General features: G+C 39.0%; 1 protein-coding gene across 4 annotated transcripts in view; it reads left to right on the top strand.

Moving 5' to 3' along the window:
• The window catches only part of ulk2 (unc-51 like autophagy activating kinase 2), a 109,808-nt gene that overhangs the window by 68,696 nt on the left and 21,727 nt on the right, over positions 1-19,385 (top strand). For all 4 annotated transcript variants that reach the window (XM_048556793.2, XM_048556794.2, XM_048556792.2 and 1 more), the window contains 6 exons: positions 219-307; positions 3,269-3,440; positions 4,402-4,462; positions 5,916-6,008; positions 14,521-14,658; positions 19,051-19,196. In XM_048556793.2, coding sequence (XP_048412750.1) covers positions 219-307; positions 3,269-3,440; positions 4,402-4,462; positions 5,916-6,008; positions 14,521-14,658; positions 19,051-19,196 — 699 coding nt within the window. The remainder of the gene's footprint in view (positions 1-218; positions 308-3,268; positions 3,441-4,401; positions 4,463-5,915; positions 6,009-14,520; positions 14,659-19,050; positions 19,197-19,385) is intronic.

The following is a 19,385-nucleotide window of genomic DNA, read 5'->3' as shown; positions in this document are numbered from 1 at the left end:
TGACATCAAGGGAAATGGAAGCACGACGTTACGGAAATTGTCCTCGCACTGTTTTTATTCCGCCATCTTTTGAGTTGCTTAAATCAAGACATGGTTGAATAATAAGGAGAATGAATGGTTGAAATACAGTTGATCAATTTAAATTATGGATTTGCATTAAAATGTCTAATGAAATGTAGCACTCAAATCTAACCGTTTGGAATGATTTCTATCTGCAGCATGCCCTGTGCCTGTACCCACGTGCCCTGGTTCTGTTTCTGGTAGTTCTTGCGGCAGCTCTCCATCTTGTCATTTTGCCTCTCCTCCTGTGAGTAGCCTGTTTCAATGATGAATTATTTGTTCTACTGGCTAAAATTGTGCCATTGACGTTAAATGATGAATTAAGTTGACCTTTAGTAATTTCCTTAATTGATAATTGGTAAGTGGACAATTTGAAACTGCTGTAAAGACTTCTTGCTTTCATATAATTTTGTATTTAATTCAACAAACATATTTGTTTCAGGTCAAAGGATATCCATTTAGTAGAAAGATAATCAGGAACACTTGTTAACCTTGACTTGCACAAAAAGAATCCAATCTGGCTGCAGAGTTGTTAATGCTCTTAATTTATTAAATAAATACTTCGCCGTACATAACTTAAGCATTACTGAAAGGAGTCGAAGAGTTGAAGCTTTCATCTTGCATTCATCAGAGCTAGAACACAAACAGATTTAGGAAAAAAATACACATTTGATACAGCTTGAGAGGAATGCGCTAAATGGCTAAGCTGTTGTTGGTGTGGAGATTCTGCAGAAACAGTTATTGCGTTTTTTTTTTCAAAAATAAGCGCAATATGTGTGCAAATTCTTCTGGCCTTCATGGGGTCCTGTGTATTTATATATGTAGCTCTTGAATGTGTATCGTACTGTGTATCCAGCTGGCACTTGGTCTCTGGTGCAATTCTCAGCCCATTCCAAATAGTTTGGTAAATGTTTTCCAATCATAGAATCACAACTAATGGTGGATGTACTTCATTTACTACATCGTACAAGCTTAGGAAAGCTTGCTTCACCTGTCGTTTAAGTTTTTGAGCCAGTTTACAGGATGATGCTGTCAAGCCCTGAGGTTTTTTGCCTACCACGATGAGTAAGTGATATGAGATTGAGTTTCAGCGAGATGCTGGGCATGTAGATTGGCTCATCATAGCAAACAGCATATCCCATTAACCATTTGCGACATGCAGCATGCTTCTCATGCTCATCCAGCCTACGCTTGTAGGCTTCAAAAAAGTACATCCACTATTCAGAATGTTTCTGCTATGGAAATCTTTTGTTAAATACTGTGGACTTGTAAACAAAAAGTGTGGTGCAGCCCAACTTTGCTGCATCCCCATGGCAATGCACTGACCAATCAGACTTCATTTTCCTGAGTTGAGAAGGAAAATTGACAGTGAACTGTTGCTGAATCTTCTTGGCAATGATGGCCCAGCCAGTCATCACTCTTTCTGTGTTGAATGGTGTCTCTTTAGTCAAATCTGTCTCTTTCATCCTCATTCTGCTGAGTGTAAGCTTCAACTTCCTGGCTCGATTTAACAATCTTATTATTTATAGAGAAATTAGATCAACACTGTTTTGACAACACAGTTCTGATTCACTCTAACATCAATTTGATCTGTATTCCAGATAAGTTTGCAACCCTGTATCAAAGCTAGCTGTACATTTAGCCCACACAGGCAACTTTGTTTTTATGCATTTATGTATGTAGACTGGTCTCTGCTTTGTTTTGTGGGTATTGTTACCAAAAGCACACTGTATAGTGCATCAGAAGAACCATTTTCCTGTCTTCATTGCCAGCCAGTTTGCAGAGTTTTGAATAAAGTTGAAATAGTGCTTATAAGCCCATGTGATGTGTCGGCTTAAAGTGCCATATTGGACTCAAATCATTAACTATGTTGCTGCCATATCCACAATGGTTTGTAGCAATATCTTTTAAACCTGAAAACAGAACTCTCTTTTTGCTTCTGTGCGTATTTTTCACAGACAAACTGAGTTTGGTCAGCAGTAATTCTCAAACTCCAACTTGAAATTTCGGGTTCAAAGCTCTCCAAGCATTTTGGATTATCTGTAAACATGCAGCTTTTAGTGTTTGTTCGAGCTACCAAACATGACTAGATAACACAGAAGTAATAAGTGATCAATCATCTCTTTATGGTATCTATCCAAATCAGAGATTTGTTGAGTGCAGGTGCAACGTCCATGATCTGGCTATCTGCAAGCTGGGCATTTTTAACAATGTGCTGATTCAGCTGTAGGGTCTGTTCAGGTTTATGGGCTGGCATTAGTCTCAGGGTATGTAATTATATAATCTGTTTTTATTTAATGCTTTTATTCTATTCAGGGCCTTTATTATTTTTAGTTGCTGTACTGATTGAATGTTTGAAATCTGGCATTGTCTTTGGCCTGAAAGGGCCTGATTTTGGATTGCTAACTTGTATTCCGTAAATAATAATGTGATACCGTCTTTTGTCATGGGATGTTTTGGCTCAGTGGCTAGTTCCTTCTTCCATCTGAGATTGGTACGCTATGTGGTGTTAGCTTTCGTGTTAAATCAGGCCGAACCCTTCAGACCAGGCAATCAACTGCCAATAGAGCCTTTTCCTCCATGTCTGTAATGAAAATGGATTTCAAGAATCCGAAAAAAAGACTTGGATTTATAAAATGCTTTTCATGAATGCCGTATGTCTCAAAGTGCTTTACAACCCATCAAGTTTTATAAAGAATTCTTCATAAAGAGTTGCTGCTGTTGTAGTGTAGATATAGAGGCAGCTAATTTGCATTTGGCAAACTCGAGCAAGCAGCAATGTTATGCTTTTGTTATGATTTTTAAAAGAGTAAATTTGGCTAGGACGCTGGGGTCCCCCGCCCCCTGTAAGAGCTACCTGAATAGGCAGACTTTAGTGAATATGTATTTTGGTGCCTTAACAAGCCCTTGCTTTCCAGAGATGATCCTAAATTTTAGTTGTAGAGGAATTTTATAAAAATTGCAGAGAAAATTGACCAATGTAATCTTGTATTTTATGTGGTGAATTACATACACTGTCACAGTCCCTCAAAGGGCAATATCTTAAGCATAAACAAATCTAAAACTGTTTTGTGTTCAAGAAGAAATCTGGCAGAATAACAGAATAAGCTGTAATTGGTAATTTTATTAGTACAGTTCCATGATTATAGAGGCAAAATGTAATGTTATGTTCTGATATAATAACAATAACACAAACGTTATCTTTCAGTCATTACCAGATATGCAACGCATTCAGGAAGATGCTCTGTCTTCTCCACCTTTGGGCCCGCCTAATTATCTGCAGGTTTCCAAAGATTCTGCCAGTAGTGGCAGTAAGAACTCTTCATGTGACACAGATGACTTCGTTCTCGTTCCTCATAGTATCTCCTCAGATCAGTCATGTAAGCAGCTACTCTTTGCTTCTAATTTTTTTTTGTTTTGTCTATCTCAACTGTTTACTTTAGTCATTGTAGCTATTTAAATTCTAATACAAGCTGACGATTTTGGGAGCAGCTTAACACCATTGTTGCAACATAGGCTATTGGGTCCTCAAACTGATTAGTAAGTGTTTGGTTATTTTCAGCTTTCTGCAACCATTTTTTTTAGCCGTTGCATCTTTTCTAGGTTTGGGCTAAAAGCATATTGCTGCATTGAGCAAAGGTCTGTGTGATTGAGGTGCACAATATTGAACAACGTTTCAAGCCCCAAAATGGAATCTTTGCCTTTGTGATGCAGGAAGATGTTTGCTAATAAATGGAAAATTTAAAAATTCAGTGTAAACACTTTGTTTAGTTTCTGGTGTAGTTTGTTTCTCCCTTCCAAATTTAATATACATCATTTTCAAGACTTACTCAAAAAGTGACACCTCCAGCCGGGCAGCACTCCATTACGCTATACAGGCATTGCTGGAATAAGTTTTTAAAACATGAGAGGCACAAAGGTGCCAATTAGCCAAGGTTGATATTGCAATGAGCAGATGATGCTGAAACTACATGGGCTGAATTGGCTGAATTCACATCTTTCCGAATAAGTAGGAAATGTGATAATTGTACTTTGGGTTTGAAACTGACGTTTTTACTTTTAACGTTAAATAGCTAATTTAGTTATGACTTAATTGTATTTGCATAATCCAGCAAACCACGTTGCTGTGTTGTAACCCAGCTGGTATAGAATCAGTAAATGATCAGAAATTATCTGATGTACTGTTTAAACAATTGCATAAATTTTAAAAAGGTTTGACCCCTTTTAATCAACTGATTTTAGTCAGCATGTAAACACTTGCCTATCTTTAACCATTGTATTCAGCTTGGAAAGGTACCTGACAAAGTTTACATTCTAAGTCTGTTGTGAAAATTTACACAGATGACATGCCGTTGGGGACACTTGGCAGACGAGCTTCCAGTGAATTTCTGATGTGTGGAGGGTATGTACTGCTCAACTAAAATTCTTTAATTTGTATTTGCTTAATAGCAATGGAGAGATGTTTTGAAATTGTACATGTGTTGGAGATATGACATCAACAGAGATATTGCTCTTTTTGTAAAAAAAAACGTAAGTAAGGCCAGTTGCAGTGGATAAAGTTTGTTACCTAATGGATTTAGGATTAGACGGGACACAAATTCAAAATTTACCTTTTAAGAAAATTCCAAACGAGAATTTGTTTCCTTTCTCCATTCTCAGGACATGAGAAATGTGAACTCCCAGAGGAAGTTGATGACTTGAACTCCCCTTTGAAAGGAGCTGGGTCAAAGTTACTAAAGATTGGGGATTAATAGGCATTAGGAGGAAAAAAAACTAGAGCATAGAAATGTTAACCACTTCATTAGTACCTTTCTCTGCTGTTTTAACAAAGATGGCAGTCTCTTTGCAAGACATGGTTTAATCTTTTTAAATAAAGATCATTAAAATGCAGAAAAGAGTTTGTTCATTAATATTTCCAGCAGTAATCTTGAGGCTTTTGTGCTCCTTTCAAAGGATCATCTGTGATTGGGTAGTGTAGGGAGAATTTTTCACAAAACCATACATGGGTAGGTGGCTTGGGCTAAAGGCTTCCTTCACTTCAGAAATGGTATATTTTATTATACAGTCATATATTTGAATGAAAGCTTGTATGAGACTTCTTGAAATTCATTGAATGTTTGCAGTATTATTAATTCAAAAAATATTCAGTTGATAAAATGCTGTCACGCATGCGCATAACTGTTGGTTTCATTAAGTTTGTTTGTCTTTTTGTGGAATGCATTTCTTAATCAGGATATGAAAGGACATGAAAGTCTAATGTCTGTTGCTTTGTAACAAACAGTTCTGCTGTTTTGCATGGCTCCTTGTTATGTTTGCATGTGCAAATTGTGAATATATCTTTAACAAATTCTTCACTTGAGTAAAGTCCAAAAATGTATACTGAACTTTTGAAAATTAAAATGTGGCATTGCATCTCGGTACAATAAATGCTCACTTTAAAAGTTCTTTCTGGTCTTTTACTTTAGGTATCAATTACTGAATTATACCTTTCGGTGACTATATTTTAATTTTGATTATAACTGAGGTGAAAGCACCAGTCTAAATTTAAGTATGCAGATTAGGAAAAGTAGAGATGTATTAGCTACGCCAAAAGTTCGGGTTTTCATTTTCCATCAACTTTGCTCCTGTGAAGGATGTGTAACTCTGGCAAAAAAAACAAGATTTTTTTAACCATTTATTGTAGAAAGTTCTGAGAATAAATACATGGCAGATGTTTAATCGTACCCAGTCGGAAGGAGACTTTGTTATGATATGAGTCTTGAGGTTGAAATTTTCAAGTTCACAGGACAGGTCTTACCTTCTCAGTTAAAAATTAAATCAGCATCTTTGGCTTTCTTCCTCCTCAAATGTATCAGGCAGTCACCTTTAACATCTTCTGGGGGTTCAGCTGCTCTGCAGAGACCTTCCTCAGCCTCATCCAGGTCAAGCTCTTCGAGCTCAGCCAACAGGTAGGACCTTTATGTAGAATTTATAAAGGATGAACTTCGGGAGGGATAACAGGAGAGTTTCTGCTTTGGATGCAGTTGAGAAATAAAAACCAAAATACACTTGAAATTATGCTGTTTAAGTTATGCTTCAACGTGCCAGTAAAATTCATTTCCGTAATCATAAATGTAAAATCTTCTGTGAACTAGCAATGGTGTAGCTGGAATACTCTGTGTAGGACTGGTCACCGTAATTGTGGAAGTATGTTACATCATTGGAAGCAATTCAGAGAAGGTTTACGAACTAACACCTGAAATGACCAGATTGCCAAATGGGGAAAGGCTAGCCAGGCCAGACCTGTATCCTCTGAAATATATAAAATCCCCAGGACACTTGACCGTGTGAATGTCAATGGCCGAACATAGAATTAAGGGTCTTAATTTAAAAATAAAGGGCCACCCCATTTAAGTCAGAAATGAGGAAACCTTTTGTCTCTGCTTTCCCAGTGATGCTCATATGCCACAAGATATTTTTAAAAGTACCTATCATGCAAAGTCTGTTGAAAGTCATTTTTATTAAATTTGCTAAATACCATTTGGTGCATGAGAATTAATGAATTAAAGACGGGTTAGTGCCATATTATGCAATGATCATGCCATATTTGACTCATTGTATAAATTATTTCCATGCTGTGGAGGACATCCAAGTCTGCTGACATATGTTTTTCCTTTTTAATATTGACTCTGTTTCTAAGTTTACAAAAAAATCCTAACAGTGCATATGGGTCCCAAATCTCCTCCCTGCATCTAAAAGTAAATGATTATTTACTTTAACTGTTCAATTTCTCCCACACCTGAATGGCACAAGTGTTTTTTTAAGAACTGAGGCATTGACAGTTCTTTGGCAGAAGTATCCTAAAACACACAAACATTCTTGGTTTGGCCTGTTAGTTACATTTGAGTTGTATGGGAAATGCTTTGTGGTTCAACTAAGGTAGGTTTTCTTTGTCCATGAAGAAATCACGATTGCCATTTGCTTTCTGGATGAACTTGGCATTAATAATGAGTAAGAATTAAATTCCACACTTGGATATACATGGATTGGTGTCCTGTGATTTTTGTCAAACGTATTAGCTTGACCTTGTAAAGTAACTGGCTCTTCACCAAATATCTAAGTGCTGTAAATTTCCTGGAGAGGTCAACAAATGTGCATGTGTTCAGTTTCTACTTATAAAGATTTACTTCTAGTAATTTAATGCAAATCATTTGTGCTTTAACTGGCCTGATGGCTCAGAAATATCCAGTTTTAATCCTTAATCTGACCTTGGCTGATATCTAAAGCATAAGAAATCAACAAGTATTACCACTACCAATGTTCTTACAAGGAAGGGTGTGTGTGTGTGTGTGTGTGTGTGTGTGTGTGTGTGTGTGTGCGCGCGCGCGCTGTGATTTATTATGCTTCCCACAATCAGTAATCTGCATATGCTTGATAAATGTACTCATTTCAATAGCCATTGAATAGAGGTACTGGGATTCAACCTATGTGTGCAGATATTTGCTGCAGAGGAGGTTGGGGTCAAATTTTTTTTAAAAAAATTAGTGTAGCTGTTTTGTAGGTGAATTTGAGTCGCGCATACAGCTTAACATTCAGTTACAAGATAAGCAGTAATTTAAAGGCAACAGAACATAAAATTTCGAATTACTCCATTCCCCTGCATTGGCACCTCTATTTGCAGTACAGAAAAAAGTTCAATTTAACTGAGAGGAGAGACTATTTCAGAGCTCTATGTTCAGTAGTAACTTATGTCACATTTCTTGCAAATGTGTACATGATATATATTTCTGCTGTTGAGAAATTACAGTTGAGGATCGAGAAGATGCTGACTTTTTCTGTACATGTTAAGATAAGACAGTTTTTTTCTTTAAGAATCTCCTGGGATTGTACCCCTGAGTAATGGGATACATGTTTACACTGGTGAGTTCTCGGTTAATAGCCAAGTTGTTGGGAAAAGTGCCAGACAAATGGCACTTCACCCTCAAAACGAGAGGGGGAAAATCAGTGAGTGATTTGCATTGTGCCTGTACCTCTCCAAACAGCTGCTTAAAAGCAACATGGAGATTTGGGAGAATTCTGTCTACTCATCCTTTTGGCAAGAGAATGACCAAAAAAAAATTGAGCATTTGTCAGCTAAACAGGTAAAAATACAAAAAGGTTTGCATTCCAATCCATCAAATCAAATTTTGATATTTTTGAGCCTCATCAAAGACTTGTGAAACTGTGCTAACCGTTGAAGATTATGAACTGATTTTATTTTTAACTGGATCACTGAGCATCTGTTTATTACAACGTCTACAATGAGGAATGTGTGTGTGTGTGCACCCAGCCAACTGGATATTCTGTTCTAAATTTTTATCGAACTTTTCGCTGCTTGGGGAGTGGTCAGTGGTTTCTCTAAAGTAAACCCTTGTTGCTGACCTTCTGATTCTTACGCATGAACTGGAAAACTAATTTACTGTAATTGTGATATGTGTAATTTGGTTTGAATAAACTACCATGTGTATTTTCTGCTTGTGAATCATGTTTCTTAAAAAGAAGAGTTTTAGATTTTAATTTTGTTTGGACAGATCAACACAAATGAATTTATATCATTGTAGTTATGTAATAATCATTCGTTATAGCTGTTTTTTAAAAATCCAAAGAGATCGCACTAGAGTGGAATCCATTGAAATAGGAGCAGGCGTAGAAAATTTGTTCTTTCAAACCTGCTCCACCATTCAACAAGATCATGGCTGATCTGTCCCAGGCCTCAACTCCTGTTTCGTGCAAGTTCAAGCAGAATCATGAACTCACTGATATTTCAAAAATGTGTCTATCTCTTCTTTAAAAATTTTCAGTGATCTAGCCTCCACACTTCTCTGGGATTGAAAAATCCAGGCATTTACTAATCTCTGGAATATGACATTTCCCAGTTTTAAATTATACTATAATTCTACCTCCTGATTCACGATTCACCTACTAGTGGAAACGTTTTCTGAACACCTACCTCATCGCAGTCCTAAAAGGTTTACCCATAATCCTTAAACTATGACCCTGATTCTTGATTTCACAACCAGTGGAAATATCCTTCCTGCATCTAACATCTCTAGTCCTGTTAGAATTTTATGGGTTTCTATGAGAGCCCCCTCATTCTTCTAAACCTCTGAGAAATACAATCCCAACCGACTCAAATCCTCATCAGTCCTGTCTTCCCAGGAATCAAACTTGGTAAACTTTTGCTGCACTCCCCATATTCGCTAATACCAACATCAGATTCACTAATCTATAGTCCCCGGTTTCTCTGTACCTTCCTTTTAAATAGCGGAGTTAAATTAGCTACATTCCAATCTGTAGGAACTATTCCAGAGTCTAAAGAATCTTGGAAAATGACTAGCAGTGTATCCACTATTTCTCGGGACACTTCCTTAAGTACTCTGGGATTTAGATCATCAGGCACAGTGGATTTCTCAGCTTTCAATCAAATCAGTTTCCCCAACCATTTCTCTACTAATAAAAATTTGCTTTAGTTCCTCCCTATTAGTAAATCCTGAGTTCCTTATCATTTCTGATACACTGTGTGTCCTCCTTTGTGAAGGCAGAAGTGAAGAAAGAATTTAGGCTAACTGACCTGTAGTTCTCTGCTTTTGATCTGTTCACGGAATGAGACAATCTGCAGGATCCCTTCTGAGCCTCTTTGTGATAAATGTGAGATGCTGCATGTTGGAAAGGCAAATCAGGGTAGCGCACATACACTTAATGACAAGGTCCTAGAGAGTGTTGCTGAACGAAGTGACCTTGGAGTGCAGGTTCATAGTTCCTTGAAAGTAGAGTCACAGGTAGGTAGGATAGTGAAGAGGATGTTTTGGTATACATCCCTTTAATAGTCAGTGCATTGAATGTAGAAGTTGGGAGGTCGTGTTGCAGCTGTACAAGACATTAGTTAGGCCGCTTTTGGAATACTGCGGTTGATTCTGGTCTCCCTGCTGTAGGAACAATATTATGAAACGTGAACGGATTCTGAAAAGATTTACAGGAATGTTGCCAGGTTTGAGCTGTAGGGAGAGGCTGAATGGTCTGGGGCTATTTTCATTGGCGTGTTGGAGGCTGCAAGGTGACGTTAACAGAAATCATGAGGACCATGGGAAGGGTGAATGGCCAAGGTCTTTTCCCCAGCGTAGTGGAGCCCAAAACTGGAGGGCATAGTTTTAAAGTGAGAGGGGAAAGATTTGAAAGGGATATAAAGGGCAACGTTTTCATTCAGAGGGTGGTGTGCGTATGGAATGAGTTGCCAGAGGAAGGGGACGAGACTAGTACAATTACAGCATTTAAAAGATATCTGATTGGGTATATGAATATGAAGGGTTTAGAGGGATATGAGCTAAATGCTGGCAAATGGGATAATTAATTTAGAATATCTGATCATCATAGTCCATTTGGACCGAAGGGTCTGTTTCCATGTTGTATGACTGTATGATTCTATGATTCGTTCAAGTCATGTCTGGCTTGAATCACCTCTTCATTTCAGTTGCCATGTAATACACCCCTTAACACTGAATCAAAAAAGTTCTTTGATTCCAGTCTCAAGTTTCAGTTGACCACAACATCCGTAATCTTTTGGGGCAGAGAATCAACCCAGCTCTCAACAAATGTTAGAAAAGCCTTCACATTGTTGCAGTTTGAGGAAAATAGGATAGCAAGTCTTGTTCCTGTGTGTGGATGTAAACTGAAGATGAAATAATGTTCTCCTTGGTCATCTTTAAATAGGTATTGTGACAATACTATGGCTTTAACGGGTGTTTTTTGTCCTCTCTTTTTAGGAGAGGTTTTAAGACAGACGTACCGTATTGAGAGCCCATAAAGACCTTGTGAGGCTTCGGATTTCTTTAAAAATTTGGAACAATAGAAGCAGCCTGAATGAGAGGGGCACAGTCCCACAGAACCAGAATTTTTAATTTTAGTTTTTCAGTAGAAATTGCTGGGTCTTGAAGTCAGGTGGAAGCTGCAGTAAGATACTAGAAGATGGCCCTTGTTCTGCTGAATTAATTGCTTATTCTCCGATGGAATGATGCCGATGCACTAAACCGGGCATGTGCAGTTCTGCATCACTTCCGTATTCTCTTGAGGATTATGCTTGGCAGAAGTCTTGACAAAGATTGCTGTTCTCGGGCAAGCAGTAGCAAGTGATCTCTGGCAGATTTATTGAAAAAAAAACTGCATGGATATACTCTACCTACTTTTCATATTAATACAATACCGAAATATCTTCCTTTTACTCTCATGCTTGTTAGTAGGTTCAATTATTCATGAATTATGTTCTTCTCCTTTGTGAATTCCTAACAAGGTGGATGGTCAGTCTAGAGAGGGGTAAGTTGATGTTTTAGGGCATGACAACATAAAAAATGAGGTGGGTGTTTTGAAAAGCATTAGGTAGACAAATCCATAGGACCTGGGATCTATCCCAGAATAGCGAGGGAGGAAAGAGAGGAAATTGCTGGGGCTTTGCATAAAACCTTCATATCCTCTTCAGTCACAGGAGAGGCCCCAGAGGACTAGACAATCGCAGCATTGTTCTTTTTGTTTAAGAAGGGCAGTAGGAATAATCCAGGAAATTACAGGCTGGCGAGCTTTAAGTCACTTGCAAAGAAATGATTGGAGCAAATTCTGAGGGGCAGGATTTATTCACATTTGGAAAACTATGGATACATTAGCAGTAGGCAGCATGACTTTGTGTCGGGACAGTCATGTCTCCAAAATTGATTGAGATTTTTGAGAAAGTAACAAAGATGATTGAGGACTGGGCAGTGGATGCTGGCTACACGGACTTTAGCAAGGCCTGTACAAGGTCTGTCATGGCAGGCTGATACAAAGGTGAACTCTCAGGGGATCTGCATTAAGCAGGTAAGAGGGATATGGAACGGGAAGAGTAGCGGTGGAAGGGTGTTTTTCTGACTGGAGATTTGTAACCCTTGGTGTTGTGCAAGGGTCTGTACTGGCCCTGTGTTGTTTGCAGTAGTAGAGGAGAATGTTAGGTGGCCAGATTAGTAAATTTGCAGATGGCACACAGATTGGGGGAGCTGTGGGTAGTAAGGAGAAGTGTCAGAAGATACAACAGGATATAGATAAGCTGGAGACTTGGGTGGAGAAATGACATGAATTTAATTAGGACACGTGATGTGATCCATTTTGGAAGGTCTAATGCAGGAGGGAAGTATACAGTAAATGGCAGAATCCTTAGAAGCATTAATATACAGAGCAATCCTGGCATACAAGTCCACAGTTCTCTGAAAGTGGCAACACAAGTGGACAATGTGGTCCGAAGGCATATGGCATCTTTGCCTTCATCTTATAGAGTATAAAATTTGGCAATTCGTATTACAGGTGTACAGAACTTTATTTAGGTCACATTTGGAAGATTGTGTGAAGCTTTGAAGAGAGTAGAGGAAAGGTTCACCAGGATGTTGCCTGGTTTGGAGGTATTAGCTCTGAGAAGAGATTGGACAAATATGGTTTGTTTTCTCTCTTCCATCAGCCAGAAGATATGGAAGCTTGAACACACAACAGGCTCAAGAACAGCTTCTTTCCTGCACCTGTTAAACTGATGAATGGATTCTCTGTCTTCAGAAAGTGTTGATCTTGCTTTGTGTACATCCTGTGCAATGTTAACTGTATGCACGTTCTGTCTAAGCACTCTATTATCTGCCTGTACTGCTCACAGGACAAGGCTTTTCACTATAATTAGGGACACGTCTGCAATAAATCAAACCAAACATTGGAGGCGGAGGAGTGACCTGTTAGAAGTTTACAAAATTATGAGAGGTGTGGATGGTTTGAGTCCTTTTCCCAGGGTAATAAAATGTCAATTACTAGAGGGAAGTTTAAAGGAAATGTGAGAGGCAAATTTTGTTTTATGAAACGGGTGGTAAATGCCTGGAATGTGCTGCCAGAGGAGTTGGTAGAAGCAGATTCAAGAGCAGTGTTTAAGAGGCATCTTGACAGGTACGTGAATAGGCAGGAAATAGAGGGACGTGGGCCCTGTAAGGATAAAAGGTTTTTAGTTTAAAATGGCTTCATGTGTCAGTATAGGCTTGGTGGGCCAAAAAGCCTGCTTGTGTTGTGGTGTTCTTTCTACAAATGCATTTGTTCTTCCTTATGGTATCTGTGAAATACCACACAGATGCTGATGATAGAGTCTGCAAGACCATGTGATATAGGAATAGAATTAGGGCATCTCAGTCTTTTTGTGTTCTCTGCAGCTCGCAATCTCCTTGATTTAATTCTGGGATATAGCTGTATTTACATGCAGAATTACTGTGCTGCTGTTCAACATCCAGCTACCAAAAAGGGGAAAAGTCAAAATGATTGATCGGACATCCTCCAGCGCTTCCCTCCCACCCCGCAAACAAAAAAAATTGTCATTTAGATTTTAGGTTGGCTATCTGTGCAGGATGTTCTGTAAGGAATGCTCACTGCATTCTGTACACTTCAAATGTTACAAGTAGAACTGGGGAGATAGAAAGGGACTTCAAAGTATTTCAACATCATTTGAGAAACCTAAGACTATACTTTATGGTGGGGAGAAGGTTCAGTGAACAGTTGTGCTGTCCAAAATTGGTAAGTTTAAAGATGCTTCAGGATGATCTGACGTAATCATTAATCATTTTCCCTTTGCAAATTCAGATCACTTGGCCAGTGTTTTGGTTTGGTTTGATAAGAGTTAACTTATGCAACTATTTTTTTCCACTGTTTTTTTGGCTGGAGCTAATGCTTTTCTAAAGTCCTTGAAAAGGCAAATGAGGAGGATGTCTCCATGACAAGCCACAGGCAAATAAGACTTGTTGCATGGTGAGGGGGTGGGAGAGGTTGCAGGCGTCATTAAGATAAACTGAATATGAGGTGCTAAACGTCAGCAGTCAGTCTGAGACATGTTTGTCAAAGTAAGCTACTGCCTTTCAGAAGTACCCCTGCTATGAACCGTATTTACCTTGAACTGTGTTACTTGCTTTAATTTTATCTCTGTGACTTATTTCCGTTGTGATGTTGATCACCTTTTAATTCTGAGATACCATTTGGTATGGCCTTGGAACAGAGTGTTCCCAGTGACGTTCCCTGTATTTATTTTCTGTAATCTGATACTGCTGGGTGGAGGAAGAGAAAGGAAAGGTTGTGTGAATTTTTTAATATAAATTTAGAACAGTTTCCTATCTAGCTCATACTTGCTTTTCATTAAAATTAGTTTTCTTGACTGACTTACTTCACCCATACAAAGTTGAAGGGAAATTCATGCAGGTTTTCATGTGAAACCGGTAGTCGTGTTTCAAGTGGAGCATTGTTTATAACAGAATCAAGGCTCTTGCTCATTCCTGCTGATTAGGTTTATGTCGCATAACAGCTGCTCAAAATATTTTAAATACCTCATTTTAATAGTCAGATAACGGTGCAGATACATTAAGGAGCTGCAACTCCTGCCTCATGCCCAGCTGTCGTGTGTTTTAACTCCAGGCAGTGTCCACCTCCAGTGTCGCCTCGCACTGAGTCAGCTCCGATTCCAGTCCCTACTCAGATTCGAAACTACCAGCGGATTGAGCAGAACCTGCATGTAACTTCCAGCCATAACACCAATCCCTATGGATCACCCAGGTATGTTACTTACTTGCATTCTGTGCATTTCAGTGTGTACTACTGACATGCATAAAAAAATTAACTGTTTAAAGCATGTTTTTGCAATATGTTGTGTCTTTCTTTCCAAATTTCTTTATTATATCTTGTTCGTCATCTGACCTAATTCCAAATTACAATGCTTACATGTATTATTCTCAGCATCATAGTCTACAATGATGTGTGTAGTTCTACAGCTGAATAATTCAATATATTTGTACTTAATCAGTTCCAATCTAAACAACTTTAAACTCTTTTCTGGTAATATAATACAAGTCAGCTAGGGAAAGCTCTCCAGTAGTTTCCCAGTTTCAAGAAGAGATGTAATTGGAGGATTTGAAAAACGCTAAGACTTTATTCCAGTTCGGTTTGTTGAGTTAAACAGCAGGAGAAATTCAGTCATTCAAAGGTTTTATTGTAGCTCTGTAGTTTAGTGCAATTATTTTGGTGCAAATATCAGTTTCCACCTTTCCCTTCTGGCTTCTTTGCCTGTCCAGAAGCCAGCTCCAGCTGGGGAAGAATCCAGTTCTTTTTAAAACAAACTTGGTCAGACATGAGACATCTGAAGCAGGTGGGTCTTCAACTGGGATTTTCCTGCCTAGAGGAAGGGACATTACTATTGTGCCAGGCTGAAGAACCCACCTGGTTTTTTTCTTCTCCCCCCTTTTGACAAACAAGTACTGATAAGGATTCTGGTTGACTTATTTCTGATACTGAATTTTATGCAATCCGGTATGGATATTTTTAATTAACCTGTGAAGATAACTTGTTATCACAGTCTTCTATGGCAGGTGGAACTTGAACCGAGGCTCGCTGACTCAGAGGCAGTGATGCTACGATTGCTCCACAAGAGCCAATCCCCAGCTCTTTTTAATTAAACCTCCACCGAAGCAATTTTTGTCACTAATTAAAATACAAGTTAACAAATGCAACCCACCGGGGCAGTGCAGCAACAAGAAAATAGGGAAGAGTAGAAAGAGAGTGAGGAGATTAAAGTGAAATGGATTTGGAGGGAGGAATAATGCCCTCCAACCTGGTTGGTACCCACCTGTCTTACTCCAAGGCTTTTGGAGTGCATTGTCCCTTTCTGAAACCATCCAGGCACCCATATCCAGGTCTATTTTTTTTGTGAAACGGCCTCAAAGTTGCCTGTTTCTTCAATTAGAAGAACAAGTATCAACAATCCCCAGCTCATTTTTAATTAAACTGCCACTAAATCACCCATATCCCTACCTAAATTAATGAAAAACAAGCACTGTCCACAAGGGATAATGTGACAATAACAAAAAGATGGAAGAGATCAAATTAAAATGGAGGCAGAGTGGGTAATAATGCTCTGCAACCTCCATGGTGCTCACCTGTCTCTGAAGGCTTCGTGGGTGTTGGTAGACACCACGTGCACCCTCACAAGGACACTCGGGGACCAATCTTATCAGTAATAAAAACTGCCAGATCACCCACTTAAAGGAATAATTGACGACGATTTTCCTTCAAGCTCTGAAATGAAATCCAAAGTGCATCACTTGCTCTCAGTCACTATGGAGCTGCTCTGAATGACCTTTAAGGGGACCTGTTTTTCTAATGGTGACATCAGTTGAGAGGGAAATTGGATGATGAGGATATTCTGACTGTCTTCTGCCAAAGGTTTTGTAATCTGCCCTTGCGATTAGTGCTGCATAACTTTTTTATTCATGCATGGGATGAGGACATCACTGTCCAGGCAAGCATTTACTGCCCATCCTGGTCAACCATATTGCTGTTGATCCATGTAGTCTAAACCAGGTAAGGATGGCAGTTTCCCTCCCTAAAGGATTTTAATGAACCAGATGGGTTTTTCCTGATAATCATTTCATCATTTAGATGATTTTTTTAATGAATTCTGATATTTATTGAATTTAGATTCCACATTCTGCCATGACCAGAGTTAAACCTGCGTCCCCAGGGCATCCCCAGAGGAAGGGTCACCGGACCCGAAACGTTAGCTCTGTTTTCTCCTCCACAAGATGCTGCAAGACCTGCTGAGCTTTTCCAGCAACTTGGTTTTTGTCCCCAGAGTGTTTCCTGGGTTTTTGGATTAACAGTCCGTTGATAATACCACTAGGTTGTCACCTCCCCTTGGTCAGCTCAGGTAGACTGGGAATAACAATGGAAGCATTTTGCGAATCGTGGCAAATGTACATTCTTACAGACATAAAAGAAAATGGTGCACTCATGCTCTTTAATTTTAAGTTGAACAATGTTGCCCTTTCCTGTGGTGCGACTGAGCTGTGACTGCTCTATTCAGGGCTGCCTTCAGTTGCAATATAGTTCTCCAGAAGCAATGTTTGAACCTCTTTGAGATTTGTAATGAGTCACGCTATTTTACAGAAGTATCTGCACCTCCTGCTGCTTAGAATACGTTTGTGCACCATCAAGGTTTCATGAAGTGCCTAAGAATCATAGTTGAAGTATTGAAAATGAATATTCCAGGGGATTTTGTGTTGCGTAGCATTGGATGGAGTGACTAAAGGCCCTCCATGTTCCCCTTGGGCATGTACTCTGTACGGCAAAAGTGAAACACTTTTTGCTGGCTTTTGTATATTTCACTATCTTTAGTTTTGCAGTAGTTAAAACAACGAAAAAGTGACCTTTGTAGTGATTAATTGTATCTTTATTTACATTTTGTCAAAATCAAACACTAATGTTCAGATAGGTGAATTGGTTTCGTTTCATTTTATGATTTGTTGAATTCCAAGTCTCAGTAAGAAGTGAATGCAACAAATGGCTTGTCCTTGAGTACATTAAGAGGAATTGGAAATATATGACTGGCTATTCATCGTGTGAGAGACAAATTGTTGCAGGAAGGCCCAGAGAAAAGGCAAAAAAAAATGCAGTTTTAGTATATGAAGGTAATTAATAGTTCTAAATTTTCACGTTGAGTGGGAGGCATTGTATCAGTAAGTTGCCATTGTGTGGAAAAATCTCACACCTGGCAGCTGTACACGGTAGAGATTAGAAACAGCATCAACAGAGCAACTTGTAGACTGTGCCAGCTGAAGGATAGATTCAGAGGTGAAAGTTTCTTCCCAAAATCCATGCTAAAAATCTGTTACCAAACCGCTGCAAAGTGTAATGCAGTGAGAGCAAATAAATAATCTGTTAGCTGGTAATGTTCTGTGAAGGTGAATGCAGGAAAGATTTTTTTAAAAAACCAGAAGTGATAGTGAACTGAAACTTTTATTTGGCATTGACAAGGAATTGGACAGGTTCTCAACAAATACGATTCAGTAATTAGAAACCTTAAAGGATAGCTTGAACAGGTGGTTACATAATCTTGTTCTGTCAGTTGTACTAAGTTATTGCACCAATGTGTGACTGCAGCAGAGTTCAATGCTGCAAATGCTGTGATGCCACAATAAAACTTGGACTCGCTTCATCTCTTTCTCTCTAGTGAGTTGCTGAAAACTCTGATTCTACAAACAAGGAAGGAACGATTAGGTTAGGCTGAACTATGATACTGACATGCATTTTCTGAGCTCCTGTTATGAAGAGCACCCGGCTGAATTAGACATCTTGAGGGCTTCAAACATGTGAAATACTGCCCTCTGAATAGTTTCCAGCTTCAAACAAGTTGGGCATGAGTTGTGAGCTCATTGAAGCTCTGCCACTGCATCCCAGCTTGTATCAGGTCTTGTTACCAATCCTTCCTGTACTTTGATGGACATGATATTCCATCTAGTCACACACTAAATTTAAAATACAAATTTATTATCAAATCCCTGTATAGTCTTGCCATTTATATCTCTCTAACATTCTCCAACCCTTTGGTACCTCTTTGCTTTCTCCAGTTCTAACTTCTCATGCAGACATGATTTACAGCTGGCTAGGGCCTAAACTTTTCTGCTTCGCTTTCCTAGCCAAGATTTTAATGAGTGATAGATGGTAACGTAGTGGTGTAGTAGGCAAGTAATGCGGGGTGCAGACTGATGACATGGGATTGCATCCCTCTGGGCAGATAACGAAATTTGAACTCGATTTTTTAAAAATGGAGTTTTAAAAAAAAGGCAAGAGTGACCTTGTAACCACTGTCAATTGTTTAAAAACACATCTGACTCACCAGTGTCCTTTTAGGGAAGGAAATCTGCCATCCTTACCTGGTCTAGCCCATGAGTAACTCCAAATTCTCTGTAACATGGTTGACTTTTAACTGCCCTGAAAATAACTAGAGATGAGCAATAAATACTGGTCTTGCCAGGGATGCCCATCTCCCATGAACAAGTATTTAAACAGTGTTTAATTTTGTTTTATAACACTCCGCTGAAGTCCCTTATGTTTGATGGGTACTGTATAAGTACAAGTTTTTCTACGTTCATGGTTTCCTTTATCAACTTTCAGATCTGGAATGGTGAAGAGATCAAACACAAGCCCAGTGGGTTTTGTGAAACCAACATCTGGGTCACCAGCTGCTGCAGATGCACCCCAAAATCCAGGCCGCAGACTCTCCACTGGATCCTCTAGGCCTTACTCTCCTTCACCTCTCGGTGTGTAAATGGTGACTTCAGGGTCCTGTTAGTTTTTGCAGTTGTTTGTATAATTTCAGCATAAACCACGAGACAGCTTTTGCCCTCTAGTATAGTCACATGTAACATGGATGTGCATCTTTCCTATAATGCGACTCCCATGACTGTACGTAATATTCTGCCTGTATTGATAAAGCCGAGAACCCTGTA

This window comes from Stegostoma tigrinum, chromosome 27 (assembly GCF_030684315.1).
Source record: "Stegostoma tigrinum isolate sSteTig4 chromosome 27, sSteTig4.hap1, whole genome shotgun sequence".
NCBI lineage: Eukaryota > Metazoa > Chordata > Chondrichthyes > Orectolobiformes > Stegostomatidae > Stegostoma > Stegostoma tigrinum.
The sequence above is the reverse complement of the archived record's forward strand: the minus strand, read 5'-3'. Positions and strand labels throughout refer to the sequence as shown.